This window comes from Pleurodeles waltl, chromosome 11 (genome assembly GCF_031143425.1).
Source record: "Pleurodeles waltl isolate 20211129_DDA chromosome 11, aPleWal1.hap1.20221129, whole genome shotgun sequence".
Taxonomy (NCBI): Eukaryota; Metazoa; Chordata; class Amphibia; order Caudata; family Salamandridae; genus Pleurodeles; species Pleurodeles waltl.
Window position 1 is genome coordinate 129,386,523 of NC_090450.1, and position 20,208 is coordinate 129,406,730.

Sequence of the window (20,208 nt, forward strand, 5' to 3'; positions counted from 1 at the left end):
CGCACTGCTATTAAAAGCAATCATGGCTGCTGATGAAGATCACAGAGGAAAAAAAACATAAGGGTCCCGATTTACTTTTTCTGCTCCATTACCATCAGTAGCCGTTAGCTGGAGGTGGACGAGCCACTGAAAGCTCGAGCCCATAACGAGCCGTGCTTTCATGAGGCTTCTCCCTGCCTAGCGCCTTGTCACCTCGAGGGAGCCTTACAGCCAGAGCACTTGCTCTTGCTACTGGGAAACCAGGCTCGAATATCAGCATCGACTCCTGTGATTTGGGGCAAATCACTTAATCTCCCCAGAAAGGACCTTTTGTAATGTAAATGGTGCTGCGGTCGAGTTCGCACGATATAAAACTAGTAAAAAATGCACAAATAGGTAAAACAAAAGCTTAACATAAGGAAGGACAAATGGATACTTAGTGACTCATTTGTACAAAGTGAAACAAAAAACTGGATAAATCGCGGCCTTCCCTGCTTAAGCCGTGTGACCTTAGGCAAATATTTCTTTCACTAAAACTCTTTTCCCTCATCATCAAGTACTTGAATTTTTAAGTGCCTTTATCGAATTTTAAGCGAGGATTGCCGATGATTTACATGGGAAACATTTTCAGGGCTCGGCTCGTGCACGGGATCTAAGATCCGAGCCAGAATCCTGGTTCGGCTCTGGCTTCCCTCTCCCTGGTTTCGCTCACCCCTAGAATCAACAGCCAGGATACAGTTTACCTGGCCTGTGATTGCTCGAAAATACAAAGACCAGTGCTCTGTTGAGGGAAAGCCAAGTATACAGACAGGAGGCGGGGGGGGGGGGGGGGGGGGGGGGGGGGGTGGCTCTGCCGAACCTCCCGGGGCCATCTCTAGTGTAAGGGACCCTTTCATAAAACCATCCGATTTTGTTCACAATTATGGAAAATGGAATATGTCAGCACTCAAGTGTTCTAAGCATCTATGGGCTGTAGCCGGAGTGGAAATCCGGTGACATCAGTGCTTCCTCGCAGATCAGAGCATTTTAAATTATATTTCTGGATTGATGGAAACATAGTTTGTATACAGGCTCAGTGTATAAATCCCTAGGACATAGCAACAGAAAAACATAGGAAAGACACGAATGTAGTTGCCAAGCGACCATGTGTTATAAGCCACATCTTCAACAGTCATTGCTGTTCAGCAAACATAAATTTGCATCCTGGGATTGTAGTTACATTTTCACCAATTAAGCATGCACTTATATACCCCAGTTTTCAACATGCTGCAGTGCCGGCTATAAAATCATTTCTGGCTCTAGGTGTCACACAGGACATGGGGACGCTTGGTAGCTATGCATACAGATGGGCATTGACATACACACTAGCACTTTCATGTCGTCTCTGAGACCTTTGTCTTACGTGGTACCTACAACTAGCACTGGCCATTAGCCAGCAGCACCTTGTATGCTGCGGTAATGTCGATGCCTATAATTAAAATGGTAGAACCAAACTACAGGACCCAGAATGCAAAGGGCTAACAGCCAGTACTTAATTTGTTAAGAAGTGCCAGGGCCCTTGTCCGGAGAAGGCTGCAGCTTGCATCTCCCACAGCGCTACTAATAACAATTTAGACTTTTTATACATTAAAAGTGGCTAATACCCTGCCACCCAAGCTATTTTTACAGCTTTAGTGTATTAATCATTTTTTTATATCTATATAATTAAACAACTGTTATTGTGTTCATCAAAAAAATGAAACAAACAGCACCACAAAGTGGCTGGCTGTCATGAGTCCCGGTGTTGATAATTAAGTGCTGTGCTGAGCACCGGAAACCACCGGCTCAAATTAAGCACTGCTAACAGCTAAAAATCCAAGACTGATTGAAGGGGGTCACACTTGTTATGATGTGATCACTTTGCAGCTATGAAAACGTAAAATTATCCCACCTTTTCTTAGCCTGGTTATGCAAGTAAAACTGTTTAGTATGGTCTTGTAAATGTGCTCAAAGGTCAGATAGGTTACTCATGCCTACTAAGTACACTGCACTTTTGAAAGGTGTCACCTTGCCCCCATGTCAAGGAAGCAACTTTGAGCCAGTGCCATTTTTCCCCATTAACAGTACTAGTAAGCAGGCTGGGACTTTCCACTTCACAATTATACATCTACACACATACAATTTCAATTGACTCAACATGACTAGTTGAAAGTTCCCCTCATAAAACGGGTCCAGTTCACAGTAGGATTTCCTGCCCAAGCTGTAAGTCATTTTCGTCCACCAACAATGTCAAGGGAAAGCTTGAAATACAGTTGACAAAGCTCAAACACAAACCTCCAAGTCTGGTGTTCAACACCAATCACAGAGCGCTCAGGTTTCCCATGTCAATGCACGAATCACTCGCCCAGTCAACGTTTTGGCTTTGAATTCTGGGACTTGTAGCCGCGTTAAGCCTCTTAGAAATCAGCACTACAAATCCCAGAAAGCAAAGCAAAAAAAAAACATGGACCGATCTGCAAGTTAGTCATGGATCTGAGAAACTTGAGAGCTCGTATATTTCGCCTCTTTAGCTTCTTGTTTGCTATTAGTAGATTTCTGATACTTTTTTTAAATTTGTTAAGTGTTTGAGGGTCCCTTTCTGGGCTGGAAAAGTGCTGAACTATTAAAGTGAATAAATGTTCAGCACCATGATCTGAAGCATGTCGTCTCAGAGATCCACCAGAGACAAACTTTGAACACCACTGGAGTCATCCAGTCCCAGGGCACGAGGGTAACTTAGAGCCAGTCCTGCTTTTACAGCCAGTATGATATATGGGGACTCCTGTTGCGCCAAGCTTAGCACCGGAGGATTTAACGACAAGTGCAAGTCACAGCATGCCTAATACTGTTGGATTAAAAACAGATTTCCCAGGTCCATGTCTGGCTAACTCTTCTACAAAAGATTTTTACTCTGCTTTCGGATACTTATACATCTGTTTATCATGTTAAAAATCTGGACTCCAAGTCCCAGACTGCAAAGCACAAACGTGGAATAGAGGAGCTACTCTGGAATGGACCTTAAAACCTGAATGTTCTGTATTAACATGCAGACTTTCAGACTGTATTGTTTATTCTGCTAGTAGCAATAATACTACTGCAACTTGCAGACTGATGTTTCTGCTATGAAATTTGAAACTCTATGACCCATTACTCCAGTGCTATAGGCTGAAACTCTAAATTTGTCCGAATTCCACCCTTGTGACATTTGGCCAAGTCATAGCCAGCGATAAGAATCAGCGTTCTTTTGCTTTCTCCGATTATAGGGTACATCATAGAAGAACGCTGAGAAACAGTACTGTTCCTTCTCGAATAACGTTACAAAGAAAAACTCCCTTATCGAGGAAATAACTGCAGACAAGTAACATTTTCCACAGTACTGTGAAGTGACTCCATGACAAGTTTGACCTCTTCAGCCAGTCCTGCCCTTTCAACTAACATTACAGTAGGTACCTAGATTTGTACTTTGAATGTACCCAGAGAATTGCACCGGTTGCCTATTCACAAGAGGGTTCTTTTCAAATCCTTGGTTTTGGTTTTTATGTCCTTCCATGTTACAGGCACCAAATAATTATCTGATCACTTCTGTCATTTTAGGATGTAGAGGGCCCTTAGATCTTCAAATTCTAATTTGTTAAAACCTCCTACTTTCAGGCTGAAATCTACTTGATCTAAATCTTTTGCTGCTTTGGGATCCAAGGCTTGGCACCAATTTCTCCGTTAGCTTTGACTTATGATTAATGAAGCCAGCTTTAAGAAGAGTCTGAAAACTTGGTTGTTCTAGCCCCAGACGAATTGTGTCATCACCTCATCTGACTCATTTTTGCTTCTTCTTCTCTGCTTACATTATTCCTAGGTGTTTTTGATTGATGTATTTTCCAATGGTTGAACTAAGGAATGGTTTGAGCTAGCGCCAGGATGCCCTGTTTGAGTGATCTTGCGCTTTACAAGCACCGTTTCCTTTATTAATTTCACCTGCAACAGGGAAACTTTTGTTCTAAAATAGCGCATTATGACTACATGCAAATTAGGGAAATATCAATGGACGGCTCCAATATTCGGTTGACTAACTTATAAACAAAAGAAAGTGAAACGTAATGTCAGGAAATAGAGGTGAAAGTGTTGATCAGTTTGGGTTTGACAAGTCCCACGAAGAAAACAGTGCACTGGCAGTGTTCAGTATGGTGGAAGTATCTGGTGCGGCACATGCATGGCCACTGAAATTATGTGGTTCTGAGGCTGCAACGTTTAATTATGGATTTAGTGCATTCGAATATAAACATCTGCTGTATAATTTGCAGATTTTAGGGAAAAAATGTGTTTGGAGCTAAAATGGATCAAGGGTGACTAAAAACAGTGACACACGTCATGCATATTCAGCAAAGGATAACTGGCCACCTTTCAGTTGCTGATTGCTGCGTTCAGATGTTGAGCTCGTACAAATGAGGGGACACTTTTGCCCAAGGAACGTGCTGATTTAGGTCCCGTAATTATCCTTTCCTTGCTGCATGATTTAATCAACAGTGATGCATAAATTGGTCCTCCATTGCTGCATAATTCCAGTAAATGAGATCTGCACATTTGAGGTGAGAGGTGAGATGAGTGATGTGGTGGAGGTGTCATGGGTGATGGTTCCCGCACGGCGGGTGGTGGAGTGAGGTAAGTGGTGGAGGTTGGAACACCAGCAGTGTGTGCAGATGTGTGGATGGAAGAGGTATGGCATACAAAGCTGGGGAGGGAGAGCTGGAAAGAAGGGTGATAATGCGACTCCTAGTCATTAACAGTCCCAGTCTCTAATCCTCAGCCTTAACTATAAATCATTAATTTCATGTGTGAGGGTCTAATTACTTCAATGGACTAAAAGTAGGACTGTACCACTCAGAATGCATTATGCTATCACACAAAGGTGCAGACAAGAAACACTGTACATGATGACATGGAGGGAGTTGGTTATCGCAGTAAAAACTGGGATGAAAACAGAGGTGTGGCCTGGCAGTAAAATGATTGTTAGAAGATAAATGTGTGTGTATTACTCTAAGGGTTTTGAGTAGATATGTGAAATCAACAGAAACTAATTTCTCTGCCTGGTACCAGTTGGTAAAGTAGCACATCCAACCAGCTGCATCATGGAAGTGCTCCACACCTTGAATGATGCCAGTCAATAAGATGGCAGCATACTCTGCTGCCGATACACAGTAAGGGAGCACTACCTATCTGCAGCTGCAGAGCCAGCCAGCCCACCCTCTGTGGTGGTACATAAAAGAACCACCCCTCCCCCCGGCAGCACCCTGTAAGATCTAAGACATCCTGCGACAGGACCATCACCAAGCAATATATTAGCATTGAATATTTGCATTTCTAGCCCCTTACATACACAGGAGCGTGAAACTGAGAGTGGGTCACATATAAGTGGACAGCTAGTGTGAACCTCGGGAAGAGATGGCCGCCAGCGGCACCAACGATAAGCCGGGGGGAGGATCCATCCAGCGGCACCAACGATAAGCCGGGGGGAGGATCCATCCCCAGCAGCATTCCTTTTAGCCAGTTTCTGTGCCCCATCACTACCCTTGGCTGTAAGCAACAGGCCTTTAATTTCACTGCAAGGCGTGGACTGGAAGGCTGCTGTCATGTTCTCCTTGCAAAACCACCCACAGTTTTTGAGGCACCCTCCGTCAACTCTTAAGCTACTGTACTCAAACCTTAATTAGAAGTGAAGCTTGTAGGCAGTGGGTGTCCACTTGGAAGAAGGGAAAGGAGGGAGAGGAGATATTTATACATAGAGAAGATGGCTCCCCAACACAGGTTAAAAGATCCTAAACTGCGCTCTTTCAAACATACACGTCATTCCGGTAATTAAAGCTTCTTAAGATCTCTTTAGATAGTATATTGTGTGAGCTGAAAAAGTAACTGCAGGGGGTGGAACATTTGGTCACTATGAAAGTACATGTTTGCCACTAATGCTCACAATCACCGAGAAAGAAACAACAACTGTTGAAATCATTTATCATCTAGCCATATATCCATCTATATCTATATTATATCACATTAATATATTTACTAAATTATTTTGCGGCGTAAAATGGGGTATATGTTTAAAATAAGGGATGTTCCTTCTTTTTGATACAGGGGAATGACCACTTTTGCGGTCTAGACTGGTGCTAAAAATGATTTCATTACATTGCAGAGATCAGTGTTATGTCCATGGTATCTAACATATAAAGCCTTTCTTATCTGCAATATGGCCACCAGTTTCAGCAAGCGAGGGGTTAACTTCAGCAATTTCATGAACAACTGAAGTGATACATCTATTTCAAGAAAATTGTTCAACACTCAGAAAGGCTTCTTTGATGGGAGGGTCACTTGACTGCAATCTGAAAAACCCATCACACCAGCTGGAAGGACCATTTTGTCTCCTTTCTTTCTAGACAAAGAGCACATAAAGTGACCTTGTTTGGAGAGCAGTTGAGCATTTGCCATAAGCGTTCATTGTAAGGAGATGATCAGGCTTGAGCAGTAGGACTCATCTTTGCAAATCATTCGATCTCCAGTGGTTCATACATCACAAAGTATTCGCGAAGCTCGCACCAGTCTCCCTTTTACGTTTTGTTATCGTGCACCTTGAACTGTATATTTGCTCAAGGACATGCACCAGTCTCAGAGGAAATTCCCTGCACCGGATGTACATTATGTAGTGTGAATACTGCTCATGGGCACAGATGCAGGTGCTTGGAACATTTGCAGCGATGGTGCATCCTCTTTGAGGGGCGGAGATATCAAACACACTGTGAGGCTATGCCTGGTCTGCCTGGCTGGAAAATTTCCCACCCAGCCTCTACCACAAACTCAACCAACAGAGGCCATCAGGACAGTTTATTCAGTATTTGGTCCATTCCCGAATGCTGCATATAATACTAGGAGGAAGGGCATTCTAGATATAGGGACCACTGGTCTGGAATTAACAAACTGGGGATCTAAACATGGAGCTCAACCATTTCATATTGAGAGAAAAACATCTCTCGATAATGTCCTCTTTCGTTAAATCTCTTAGCAGCCTTAAGTAGGCTTATAGGTGACAGGACCACAAAACTGTTTGATGCCCAGCAAGTGCTATCTAAATTTTTCTCATGCAGTCAGAAATGCTGGGAAGAGAGCGTATCCATGATCGCAAGAACTAAAGAAGATAAACATCAGTTCCTGGGAAAGCAGAATGTTCGTGGCTGCTTAGGCTAGACATAAGCAATAGGAATTATTTTGGACAGAGAACTCTTAAACACTTGAGCTACAGGAAAGCAATGGGAATTGCTGCAAGTGGAGGATGTGGTTAACTGCCCGGTCTAGGGAGAAGCAATTGGAATTATCAATAGAGAGATGTTAACTGCCTGGCAAAAACAATGGGCATTATTGGGAGTTAAGGGCGTTGATAACTGCCCTGCCAAGAAAAAATAGAGGAAATATATTTGGTATAAGAGACAACTTAATACCCAGGGCGGCATAGAGACACTGTATCCAATCTACAGAGAAGCAATTGGAGTAGCCGGGGGATTTGAATGTATTTACAACTGCCTGGTTGTCATAGGGATATAAGGAACAACAAGGCGAGTGTACTTTTGGTTACTGCCTAAGCAAGACATGTTAGGTTTGACTAACAATGAAGCTGGACTGGCAACATGGAAAGCATTGAAAGCAGGGCCAGACCGGCTGTAGCGGGCATCTGTTTTTGCCCCGGGATGCTGGAAGGGTGGGGGTGGTTTGCAGCAGTGGGAGCAGGTTTCGTTACCTGGGACCGGTTTTGCTGCGGTGCTGCAATATCATCCCCCAGTATCAAAAGCAGCAGTGCGTAGCGCTTAACCCGCCCACCCTCGACCCGGGGGCTGGTCTTACAAAATTGCCAGGGCTGATTTGGGTTCCCAGCCCAGCCCTGGTTGAAAGAGATTCCACCTACAACAAGAAGTTAGTCCGCTGTAGTCTAAAAGTTGTGCTGTAGCCTAACATCACTTCTTGTGACTTTGTATCAAGAAAGGATTGAAAACATTGGTTTGGGTGTTGGCAATCAATCTAACATCAAAAGAGACCAAACCTCATATGGGTGTTGGTGGAAAGAATTAAAGATGGTGGAAAGAATTAAAGATGATAGATACAAAGATGAGTTATTGTTGAAAAAGCATTACAAAATCAGAGGTGCAGAGAAGAGGTCATCCTTCTAAATGTGTCATATACGAATGCCATTCAAGAATTTAAAATGTAATGGTGCAGTTGCTCATTTGCCTATGTATACATGTGATGTGTCTATCGTGGTATTCATTACATATGTGACAGATTTTCTATTCCTTGGGCCACAAAACTGTTGTGACTGGAGAGATCACCTCACTCCAGGTCATTATCGACACTGTCTCCAATCCTTTGTTTTTATCAACAAATCATTGATTTCATGAGAGTTACTGTATGCACGCAGGGAGCAGGACGAGTGAGACGCCGGAGTCGGAACCACAGCTGGAGCTTCTCTGTAGCTTTCCAACCTCCCCAGAGAAGGCCTCCCCAGTGCTTAATTTGTAAATAAAAACGTGCTGGTGCCCAAAACCCTCCTCCTAAAAACGCGGCTGCTGCAAATAAATGAGATAACACGGAATACTGAGGCGGTGTAAATCTGAAGCACTCTCGGGCCTTTCCAATCCATGTCAAGCCACTCCCTGCTCTTTCGACTCACTCTTGCAGGTTTCTAGTTTATCCCTTTGTGACACTTTTTTCGTCTTTCCCTTCCTCCGTCTTTCCCATATGTGTCTTTTGCTGGCAGCAAATGCTTGAGGCAGAAGAATAAGCCCCGGCCCCCAAAATTAAGTACTGGTGCTCAGCACCGTAAACAACAAGCACAAATTAAGCACTGGTACTCCACCCCCTGGAGAAAAGAAACCGAGCAAGGAAAGAGGTTTGGGCTACAGCCAGCCCCACCCCCTCTCAGAGGAGACAGCCAGGAGCTTGGGGTAGGACACCTGTGGGAGCAAAGGAGAGAAGGAGCACAGAACAAGGAGGAAAGTGCCCGGGCTCATGCTCCAAGGCAGCAGGCAACAGGTAGGGGGTAACGACAAAGGGTGCGGGAGGGATATGAGCACTAGGTTGCAGGCAGCTCACGTTGCGCGGAGGCGTCCGGCGTCAGGCCGGTGAGGCTTGCACGCATGTAGCTGTCTGCCCGCCCCCTCTCTGCCTCCTTAGCCCTGCCTGGCAAGGACACCCGCCAGAAAATTGACACTGTGACCTCTGCCGGAGGGTGTAACTTATGGCAGTCAGAAGCCAAGGGTGGTGTATAAGGTGAGCAAGGTGTACATAAAGTGCACTTAAAGCATATAGCGCGGAAATCTCCGTTAATACTACTAACGTTGCAAAGCTGCAATATTGTAATTCCAGAGCACTGAGCATCTTTAAGCAGTATAAATTAGTGGCTAAACATCTGCTGCGTGCTCATGCCCCTCCATAGCTGTAGTAGCCCAGGAGGTGAGGCGGCGCAGAAAGGACTACCTTGTCAGTGGCGTAGCGTGGGTTGTCAGCACCCGGGGCAAGGCAAGTAATTTGCGCCCCCTAACCCGTGGATTTTAGCACTCCCAGAAGGGAGAGTTTTACTGAGCAGGAACTGGGAATCCAGACGAACGGCTTCCTCTCCAAAACGTGGTTGGTTCACTCAAGTCCTTTATGATCAATAAAACACCACAGGGTAGGTCACTGACCGCTACCATGGGTGAGGAGGTTGATCAAAAGGATAATTGTGGTTCACCTAAATTGCCCATTTCCCTGGTAGTTTTCCAACAACACGTTATGCAGGACCAGGTGGGCTGTTCTTTCCCCTCCTCTTCCTGCAACATCCCACTAGTCAGACAAGGAGAGCTTCTGGACAGGGCTCACCTAGAGAGCAATGGGGTGGCCACTGTGAGAGAATTACAAGTGACAACAGAACTGCATTTCCATCTGAGCTACACTCACACTGCTGCCTGTCTAGAAGGAGGGGAAAAAAAGTTAATACAATCTTCTTCAAATTCTGGGAATTTTGTATCCAATTTTTGCTCTTCCATCTCAGGCAATACCTCAACTCTTGCCACCAACTGGTACAACGACTACAGTCTCTCCGGGCACTCCTGTATTACTCAAACTCAAAGAGTCAAACCAAGTTAGGGGAGGACCGGGAGATAGAGGACAACCCATTGCACAAGCCAACAGGAGAATTAGAATCGTGGGAGAGCAGAATGCTAGATCAAGGTGCCTTCGACGGAGTAGGCAAACCTATAGGAGCAGATAGGATGCCGGCCATTTAAATGAAATGGTGGATCAAGGTACGCTATCTGAATGGGAGGCCCTGGATCTGCAAGACCCATTTATAAGGGTCAATTTAAGGATTTTTCAAAATATAGACATATATTTAACCAAGCACCCAGAAGTGAGTCCCTGTCGACTTTTTGGCCTATACCTGCCCCCTCAGTGCATGGAAGAGGGAGGCCCTCCCGGCACATTGAAAATTCTGGGCTCCATTTGGTTTCAACTTGTTGGGAAGCATTATTTGGTGAGTGTTAGACCTGGCAGCTTTGTGGATTGTCTCCCCCATCTTCTTGCCTTCTGATCTCCTGTTTTATGGTATACTGGACTCTGCTCTGTTTTTGCTGGTTTATTGTCTCTGCACACTCTACCACTGCTAATCAGTGCTAAAGTGCTCCCTATATAAATTGTACTGTTGATCGGTTTATCTATGATTTGCATATCTGATTTACTGGTAAGTTCCTAGTAAAGTGCTCTAGAGGTGCCCAGGGCCTGTAAATCAAATGCTACTAGTGGGCCTGCAGCACTTATTGTGCCACCCACATGAGTAGCCCTATGAACACGGCTCAGACCTCCCACTGTAGTGTCTCTGTGTGCAGTTTTAAACTGACAATACGACTTGCCAAGATTACCCGCTTGCCAGGCCTAAACCTTCCCTTTTACTACATGTAAGGGCGCCCCCGAGGTAGGCCCTATGTAGCCCCATGGGCAGGGTGCAGTGTACATTAAAGGTGGGACATGTACTGATGTGTGTTACATGTCCTAACAGTGAAATACTGCTAAATTAGTTTCTTCACTGTTGCAAGGCCTATCTCTCTCATAAGTTAACATGGGGGCTGCATTAAATATTATTGAAGTGCAGTACCCCTTTGGGAGCAGATCGAAATATGGAGTTTGGGGTCTCTGAACTCACAAATTAGAAATACAACTTTTAAAGAAGTTGTTTTTTTAGATTGTTTAGCTAGAAAATGCCTCTTTTAGAAAGTAGGCATTTTCTTGCTTAAACCATCCTCTGACTCTGCCTGTTTGTGGAATCCCTGTCTGGGTCAGTTTGACAGTTGAGATGTACCCTCTCCTCTAGACAGTGATGCAAAGGGAGCTGGGATGTAGCCGCATATCCTGATGAGCCATCTGAGCTAGACTGGAGTGAGGAGTGGTGACTTACACCTGAAAGGACTGTGCCTGCCCTCACGCAATGCAGTCTCCAACCCCTTGGTGTGCGTCTGTGGCATGGCCTGGACAAGGAAGGATCTTGTGAACAACTCCTGTTGGAAGTCTCAGGGACACCAAAGACTTCAGTTCCCTCGACCCGCAGCACTGGGAACTGTGTGTTCTGTGCTGTAAAATAAGAAAAACCATTGCGAAGCCATCAATGATGCCACTGGACTGCACTGTGACCTGCTAACGCAGCATGGAGTTGCACTGCCCCGTTTCACACAGCAACCATGGTCTCACAGCCGCTGTCATCTGACATCGCCACGAGCCACTGCTTGCACCGTGACCTGTGGGCCCGCACTCCAGCATTACGTTGCTCACACCGCAGCCTGGAAATCCCAGACGATGCAGCTCCTGCTGACACTGGCACCACTGCTTGCACTATGGCCTGTGAACAACACTTGTGTGGTACATGAAGCACTGCCCAATTCCACACAGCAGCCCCAATCCACTGACGCCAGCACCATCGACTCCAGTCTCGTCATACATCCCTGTGTGCACCATGATCCGTGGATGCCCCACGGAGCCCGTCCCACACCAACCTCAGCAACGACGGCGCCGCTGTCTGCACCGTGACCTGGTGACACCACACGTCGCACCACCCCACTTCACACTACAGTCCTGGTCTCACCGACGCCATGGGGTGCCGTCACCGATCCGCTGCCTGCACCATGACCTGTGGGCACTGCACATCGCATCGTCCCACTTCGCACTGCAGCCCCGACGCCATCCACGCTGGCGCTCCTGACTTCATCAGACCGGAGTTCGATCCGCAACGTGTGTGACTTCAAGGGCCCGACGAGGCCGACACCAACTCCAGAACTGTTGGTTTTGTTGAACACAATGCTGTGATAGCCCCAAGGGCTATCACTATTGACTTCAAGGAACTGTATTATTAAGTTTAAACTTGCAAAATTCATATCTTTATTACTGTATGTCGGATTTTTATTGTTTTGGTCTTGTTTTACACAGATAAATATTGACTATCATTCTAAAACTGGTGTGGTGTCCTTTTGTAGGGTTTTCACTGTGTTCCTGTTTGTTATGTGCAAATGTGTTACACATTGCTTCTGAGATAAGCCGGACTGCTCGTGCCAAACTACCAAGGGGGTGAGCAGGGGTTATCTAAATGGGTATCTCCCTTATCCTGACTAGAGTGAGGGTCCCTACTTGGACAGGGTGCAAACCGACTGCCAACTAGAGACCCAATTTCTAACAGTGAGCAACAAAGGAGTGAGACCTATACCCCAGCTGGTAATAGTTCCCCAACACAACTTTCAACCACCTGCTCTGGTCCCTCTCCAGTACAGTCTGAAGATCAGTATGACTCCATCTCGCCCTAGTGTGATGAAGGGGAGAGCTCTCACTTAATTCTCCTCTTCATTCCTTGATTCACCCCAAAGGGTCTAATGGGCACCCTCAACAGAGGGAACTTGTTGTGGTTGTTTTCCCATATTCCTGCCCTCAAGAATATAACCACTGATGACCTGGATTGGGTCAAATTTGATCTGCCTCTGTTAAACTCAACTAGGGACGTGCCTGAAGACAATCCGAAACAGAGCAGCCCAACTGAATGCTCTTTGGGCAGAAAGGGCTGTCTTCGAAGAATGGGGCATTGATCTTCATATTCCTGCCCCAGTTAAATACCCACATATTTCTTTAAAATTTGCTCGGACGAAAATTCCAGCTTGTGTCCTGAAGGGTGCAACTGGGGGAAACCACAGCGGGCCTTCACTGCAGAGGGCCCAAGGCCATTCACCATTCTTCGAAGGCACTATAGGAGGGAGGTTTCCTTTAACACAGCAAGGACCATTTGCCACATGCAGGCCAGGTAGCTGTAGGCTAAGTTCAACTCGTAGGACCCCTGATGAAACGTGCTCCATACCCATGAATATCTGGACAGTGATTTCGTGCAATATTGTGATGCTGGGCCCCAAGCTTGTTCATGGGGACTGGGAGAATTTATAGACTATGCTGATATCATCATGTTCCAGGAAACCTGGGCGATTTCCTCTGTATACAGACAGAGTTTTAAAACATTCCATGTCCCAGCTTGCAAGTCTAAACCAGGTAGACCCTCTGGTGGGTTACTAATTTGAATCAACATTTCTCTAGGCTTCCATGCTACCCAACTATCCATTAACTGTTCCGAATTGCATGGTATTAAGATTTCCACCCCTGACAAAACAGAAAAAAATATTTTTAATGTATGTCGTAGGAGTGTTCTTCAAATCAACGATTCCCCATTGTCCCTCACATTTTGATTGATTAGATCTCTACTTTACCAAGGAAAGAAGCAGTTGTGATTTTGGCAGGGGATTTCAATGTATGCTTCAAACCATTGGCACTCCATTATGAAGTAGCTGGAGAGGAAGACCAATATTGGGGTATTCCAAAAGTCTCAAGCCCGTTGATGCCTTTGCTCCCGAAGGCTGCCTTGCAGTTGTTTGATCTATGCAAAAGTAACTGCTTGAGGACTTGAGGCCTCACTTAGGACCATTCCTAAGAGGGCAGACCCCCACATGGTATGATAGGACCTGTAGGTTTGCTAAGAGTAATCTCCTCAGCGCTGTTGAAAGTGGGTTTCTGCAGGTCATAAGGTCAGCCAGAGCAGATTATAGACTAGCCTTAAATTGAGAAAAATCAGCATGGAATACAGCTATCTGGAGTGACATTCTGTCCACAATACGCGCAGAGGACCAGGTAGCCTTCTGGCATGTAATAGCTCATGTCGCTAAAACTCTAAGGATGAAGCCAGAATCTCACATTCTTCCTCAAGACTGGGTGATCCACTTTGAAACTTTATATGGTTGCAGACCCTCAACTTCTGAAACCCCTGGTCCCCAACAAACCTCTGTATCCCCCCAAGATGCCCCTTATTTTAGAAACTCTTAATGAAGGTTGGTCTTTTACACTGGCTATAAGATCTCAGAAGGCAAGAAAGGCGCCCGGGTTAGATCCAATACTGATGGACCTTTTTCAAGTCCAAACCGGTAAACTGGACCCCCTATCTCACACGTGATTTTAATGCCATCTTAGCAGGAGGTGAGATTCCAACCTCTTAGAAGGGGACAGAGCTCATTCCTATACACATGAAAGGCCCAAAGTATGACCCAGCCAATTACAGTCTAATCAGCCATATTGATTTAAGACAAAAAAAATTCTACAAGCTTCTATTAGATCAGCTTCTCACCTTGGTTGATGAGAATAAAATCCTAACGCAGTTTCAGGCTTGTTTTAAGCTCACAATTAGTACAGTTGACCACGTTTTTAGGTTCCAGCTATTAAGGTGGAAAGAAGTGGATGTAAAAGGGGCAGCCTCTACATCGCTTTTGTTGACCTTAAAGTGGGTTTTGGTCGGTCTCCCCTCTTTCGCATCTGAAATCCATCTTGTACTGGTTACAGATCTGGTCAACGGCCGAGCTGGCTGGCTAGTATAGGGTGGGCTTAAGAGAAGTTCTGGATAAATCCTTGAGAGGTGTATGGTTACCTTGGCTGGATTATGTTCAACTGTCCTTATACTCTTTGAATTTACATGAGTATTGGTGGTCCCCTGATAGCATTCTATCGTCAGCAAATAATAAATTGAAGGCCACCTACTGGGAGTTTGAGGAGGCTAAATTGCTCAAACAGGTAGGCTTGGGCCTATCGGCTGAATGTTTCTGAGGCTTCAAGCCTACTTCGTATTTTGAAAATTATATGAATGACATTGAGCCCCAATTCACAAAAAGCCTTTATATAAGGTTCTGGTTAGGCATTTTACAGCTTGCCACTCTGACTGTTAATTAGAAAGGTCATGAAGGAGGTGGCAATGTGTCCTGTTTGCAAGAGCGGCGAAGAAACTGATGCTCACCTTTTATTTCTTTGTTCACTGTACCTCAAGCAGCGAAGGCGTTGGATTGTCCCTCTGTGCCACCTTTTAGGTGTAGCCCAGTCCAGGCTAGCGATAAGACTATGCAGAGTGAACACATCTCCAGCCATTGTCTTCTCTGTTGCTAAATACCTGGAGAGCGTTTGGCCGATTCGAAAACAAATTGGTTTGCCTACCACTATTGTGCTCTCTGCTTAGTGCCTATCATTTCCCTATAGTGTATTATGGGTTTAATGCTTTTAGAATGTGTGCATTTAAACTGTATTGTAGCTGGAGCACTTGCACTTTACTTAGTTAGGTTGTGCCACCCACCAGGATAGGGTTTGTACCCGTACCTATATCCCAGGATATATTCCATTTCCGCTTTTACAGTCTAATTCTTATGTGCTATCTGTAGTTTCTTTGTACCTAGTAATGCCTCACATATGAGTATCTGCTTGTTAAAGACATTATTTAGGACTCAATCTTTGTAAAAAAAAAAAAAAATATATATATATATATATATATATATATATATATATATATATATATATATATTACAGTATGACGTGCATAAATTGTACTTCTACGCATGGCGACCCATATTTGGTATTTGCCTATGGTCAAGTGCTTGTTCATTTTTTGTGCACCTAGGCCAAGAGTGGATACTTTTAATAATTTTACATGTATGATATTTGCAAATCATTTTTATATCTGATATTGTATTGTTCTTATACTACCTTCATAGCCATTTGCCGAAATAAAGTAAATACAACGGGAAACGAGTGTTACTGTAGTTAGTTCAAAGTAAGTAAAACATGACTCAACACCCACAATGTGTTAGGCTGTCACACAAACATCCAGGACTGCACAAAGAAACTTCAGAGACTTTGAGGGAAGTGGTTACCCTGGCTGTAACCCAGTATGTACAGAGATACTAGGAACTAGGCAATGAACAGGTTGACACACCATTATACATCATTTCCCATACATCTGTACATTAAAGTATTGACAGGAATGTAGGCCTTAGAGCCCCTATGTGCAATTCTTTACTGGTAATCCAACCCACCATGGAATTCAATAGTGTTCCACATATTGACGTTCCAAGAAGTGACGTAGGACTGCCTACTCACTTCCACACTAAGTATAACTCACACAGAAGCATGTTACTATTTAAAGGTAAAGCCATCCACTTACTGAGGTGTAGTTGGTTTTCAACTGGCTCTGATTTCGTAGCTCCTGTTCCTGGAACTGCAAACCGGCCAAGTGTTTTTCCAAAGCCGCCCAATCCATAGTTGGGAGCGGCGTGTCCTCCTTCGCACAAGTCTCCGATGCATTGTAGGAGACCACTCCACCACCTATCCTGCCCAGAGCATACTGGGATTTCTGGTGGTTTTTCTTCCCTTTGGTTCCAGTCTTCCTAGACACCACATTCCCGTTGTGTTTGAGTTCATTGTGCAGACTGGCATTGCTGGGTGGCGGCGGCACCACGCCTTTGGCCTCCTCGAACTCCTCCGCTAGGCTCCTCCCAAGCACCGTTTTGGCATAGTGGTTATTTACAGTGTAGTCACCATAGGACTCCTCATCATCGACATCCTCCTCCCAGTCCTCCGCGCCCTTCTTCTTGTACACCTGGAAGTCCTCGTCCTCGTCATAGTCATCCAGGGCGGCCAGCTCCAGACTGGGGGACGACTTGCAGTCCGAGCAAGGGGTCACCTTGTTGGAGCTCGAGCGGCTGCTGGCATCGCTCCCTAGATCCATCCCATCTTCTCGGTAGTCCTGCATGTGCGCGAGGCGGGGGTGCAGGGAGGGGGAGAAAAGCGGAGAGAGGAGGATTACATTCAGAAAGCAACAGCCGTTTACACACACTTTGATACAGGCTCGAAGCGAACATGCACCGACTGGCTCCTGGCACCAGGAATGCATATTTCCTGCAATACGAAGGGAGCAGGAATGCCCTCCCACCCCCCACACACAGTTCCATGACTCCACACAACCGCATCCTTGTTTAACTCATCTGAGTTTTTTCAGGAAGGGCAGGTCTCGCTGAAATCCCTTCGACACAGGAAACCATGCAGCGCCCAAGTGTGCTAAACATACAAAAATATATTTAACTGCAAGGTTCAAGTAAGTATTGCAGAGCACTTAAAAGCGTATTTTCTTAGGACAGTCGCAGTCAGAATAAATAAAAACACGCAGTTCAGTTCAAACCCTTCATCCTTAGCCGGCAGTTAAAATTGGTTCTGCTTTCAACAGATAAAAATAATTGAACGTAAATCGCAAACACTAAAGAGAACTGGATTAGACCGATTGTGGATTCGCACTGATAACAAAAAGCACATTATTTAGTTTACTGTCCTCAAAAGGAAAACAAAAACAGATCATTTTAAAATGGAAGATTTGTTCGAAGTTAAAAGCGCAGAGTAGTCATTTTGCAGACATATCTCAAAATGTGCGGATACTTCATCAACAAATATTTTGAAACAAAACCTATTTGATCCATTGTGACAGTCATGTTGCTGCAAATCTTCCTCTCACTCCATTTTGGTGGCACTTCAGTGTTAAGCTATTGATTTAGGTTAGGACATGCCTTGAACAGATACCTGCATTTTGCTGTGAAAATAACAAACTTCACACGCCATCTACAGTCAATCGCCCTGCAAAGATACAGTGAGCCCTGAAACTCAATTCAGAATGCCTTAATAAAAGTATCAGCAAACCCTTAAAGCAGATTTCTTACTGAACTTTTCATAAGGAAATGGTCAACTCAGATACACAGTAACCACTAAATAAAACACACCAGCACTGAAAGTTTAAAAACGAAAAAAAAACAGTCTGTCTTCATTCATTAACTTATGGATTCTGATATGGGCCTAACTTGTTAACGGGGAAGGCTGAACAAGAAAATGTATTTTGTACAAATATATGTGGCAGGAAGGGTACCCCATAGGTAAAATTGTAATTTGCTTGCAGAATACAGGCATGTGTGTGCAGCAAGTACAAGACTTGGCAAAGAGAGCAGTCCCCTTGCTGTAAAGTGTGGTACGGATGGTGTTTAGATGCACACATCTAAGACCCCCACAGACTTTGGCACAAACACCCAGGAAGCCTGCCTTCCACCCTCAGGAGAGGCAAGTGCGGGAAACATCACTAGCAACGCAGTCAATGCAGCGCTATGCATGGACTACCCTGCCATTACACACATGCATGGTAACGGCAGAGAGCTGGCCGGGCAGAACAGGAAGTAGTAGTGACCAGAGGAGAGAGGTAAGTTGGGACAGTTTTTTTTTTTTTTTTTGGGGGGGGGGGGAAGAGGTGATGGCTTGAGGGGGTAGTTTATAGGACAGGGTCATAGGGTCAGGTAGTTTTTAGGACAGGAATGGAAGGTTTTAGGGTTCAGGATAGTTTTTAGGACAAGGTGCCTTTTAGGGTGGGGTCGGAGGGTTGGGGTATTTTTTAGGACAAGGTGGGGTCGTTTTTGAGGACAGGGTAAGTTTTAGAGTTTAGGGTGGGGGCTTTTTAGGAAAGGTCAGTGTTTAGGGTGGGGGAGGGGTTGCTTCAGGGTAGGGTAGATTTTAGGACAGGGTGGGGCAGGTTTTAGGACAGAGCAGGGTAGCTTTTATGGTTTAGGGTGAGGGCGGGGGGTAGGGGTAGTTTTTAGGACAGGATATGGTCAGTTTTAGGGTTCAGGGTGGGGACGGGTTTCGGTCTAGCTTTTAGGACAGGGTAAATTTTAGGGTTTAGGGTGGGATTGGGGTAGTTTTTAGGACATGACAGGGTAGCTTTTAAGGCAGGGCATGGTAGCTTTTAGGGTTTAGGGTGAGGGCGAGAGGCAGGGAAGTTTTTAGGGGAGGGTAGGTTTTAGGATAGGAATCGGGGTAGTCTTTAAGATAGGGTGGGGTAAGCTTTAGGACAGGGCAAGGTAGGTTTTAGGGTGGTTTTTAGGCTTTACGGTGGGGGAGGAGTAGTATTAGGACAGGGCAGGGTAGCTTTTAGCGTTTAGGGTGGGGGCTTGGGGTAATTTTTAGGACAGGGAGAGGTAGGTTTTAGGACAGGGTAGATGTTAAGGCATTGAGGTTGGGGTAGTTTTTATGACAAGGTGGGGTAGTTTTTAGGACATGGTAGTTTTAGGTTTGAAGGGGTGCCAGGGTAGTTTTTAGGACAGGACGGGGTAGGTTTTAGAGTTTAGGGTGGGTGGGGGTCGGGATACTTGTTAGGACAGGGAGAGGTAGTTTTTAGGACAGGATAGGTTTTAATAGTTTAGGGCGGGGGTTGGGGTAGTTTTTATGACAAGGCAGGTTTTAGGACAGGGCAGGGTAGCGTTTAGGGTGGGGTAGTTTTTAGGACAGGATAGGTTTTAATGTTTGGGGGCTAGGGGATCAGGGTAGTTTTAAGGACAGGGTGGGGAGGTTTTAGGATAGGGCAGGTTTTAGGGTGGGGGGGTCGGGCAGTTTTTAGGACAGGGCAGGGTAGATTTTAGGGCACAGTAGGTTTTAGAATTTAGGGTGGGGGTTTGCATAGTTTTTATGACAGGGTGAGGTAGTTTTTAGGACAGGGTAAGATAGCTTTTAGGGTTTAGATCAAAGGCGGGGGTTGGGGTAGTTTTTAGGACGGGCGGGGTAGGTTTTGGGGTTCAAGGTAGGGGCAGAGGGTCGGGGTCATTTTTAGGACAGAGTGGGGTAGTTTTTAGGACAGGGCAGGATAGGTTTTAGGACAGGATAGGATTTAGGACAGGGTGGGCTCGTTTTTAGAACAGGGCAAAGTAGCTTTTAGGGCAGGGGTTGGGGTTGTTTTTATGGCAGGGCAGGGTAGGTTTTAGTTTTCAGGGCAGGGTCGTTTTTAGGACAGGGCGG

At 45.2% G+C, this 20,208-nt stretch overlaps 1 protein-coding gene across 2 annotated transcripts in view; it reads right to left on the bottom strand.

Moving 5' to 3' along the window:
• The window catches only part of SCHIP1 (schwannomin interacting protein 1), a 343,356-nt gene that overhangs the window by 160,149 nt on the left and 162,999 nt on the right, over positions 1-20,208 (bottom strand). For both annotated transcript variants that reach the window (XM_069213261.1, XM_069213262.1), the window contains exon 2: positions 16,553-17,134. In XM_069213261.1, the coding sequence (XP_069069362.1) occupies positions 16,553-17,134 (582 nt within the window). The remainder of the gene's footprint in view (positions 1-16,552; positions 17,135-20,208) is intronic.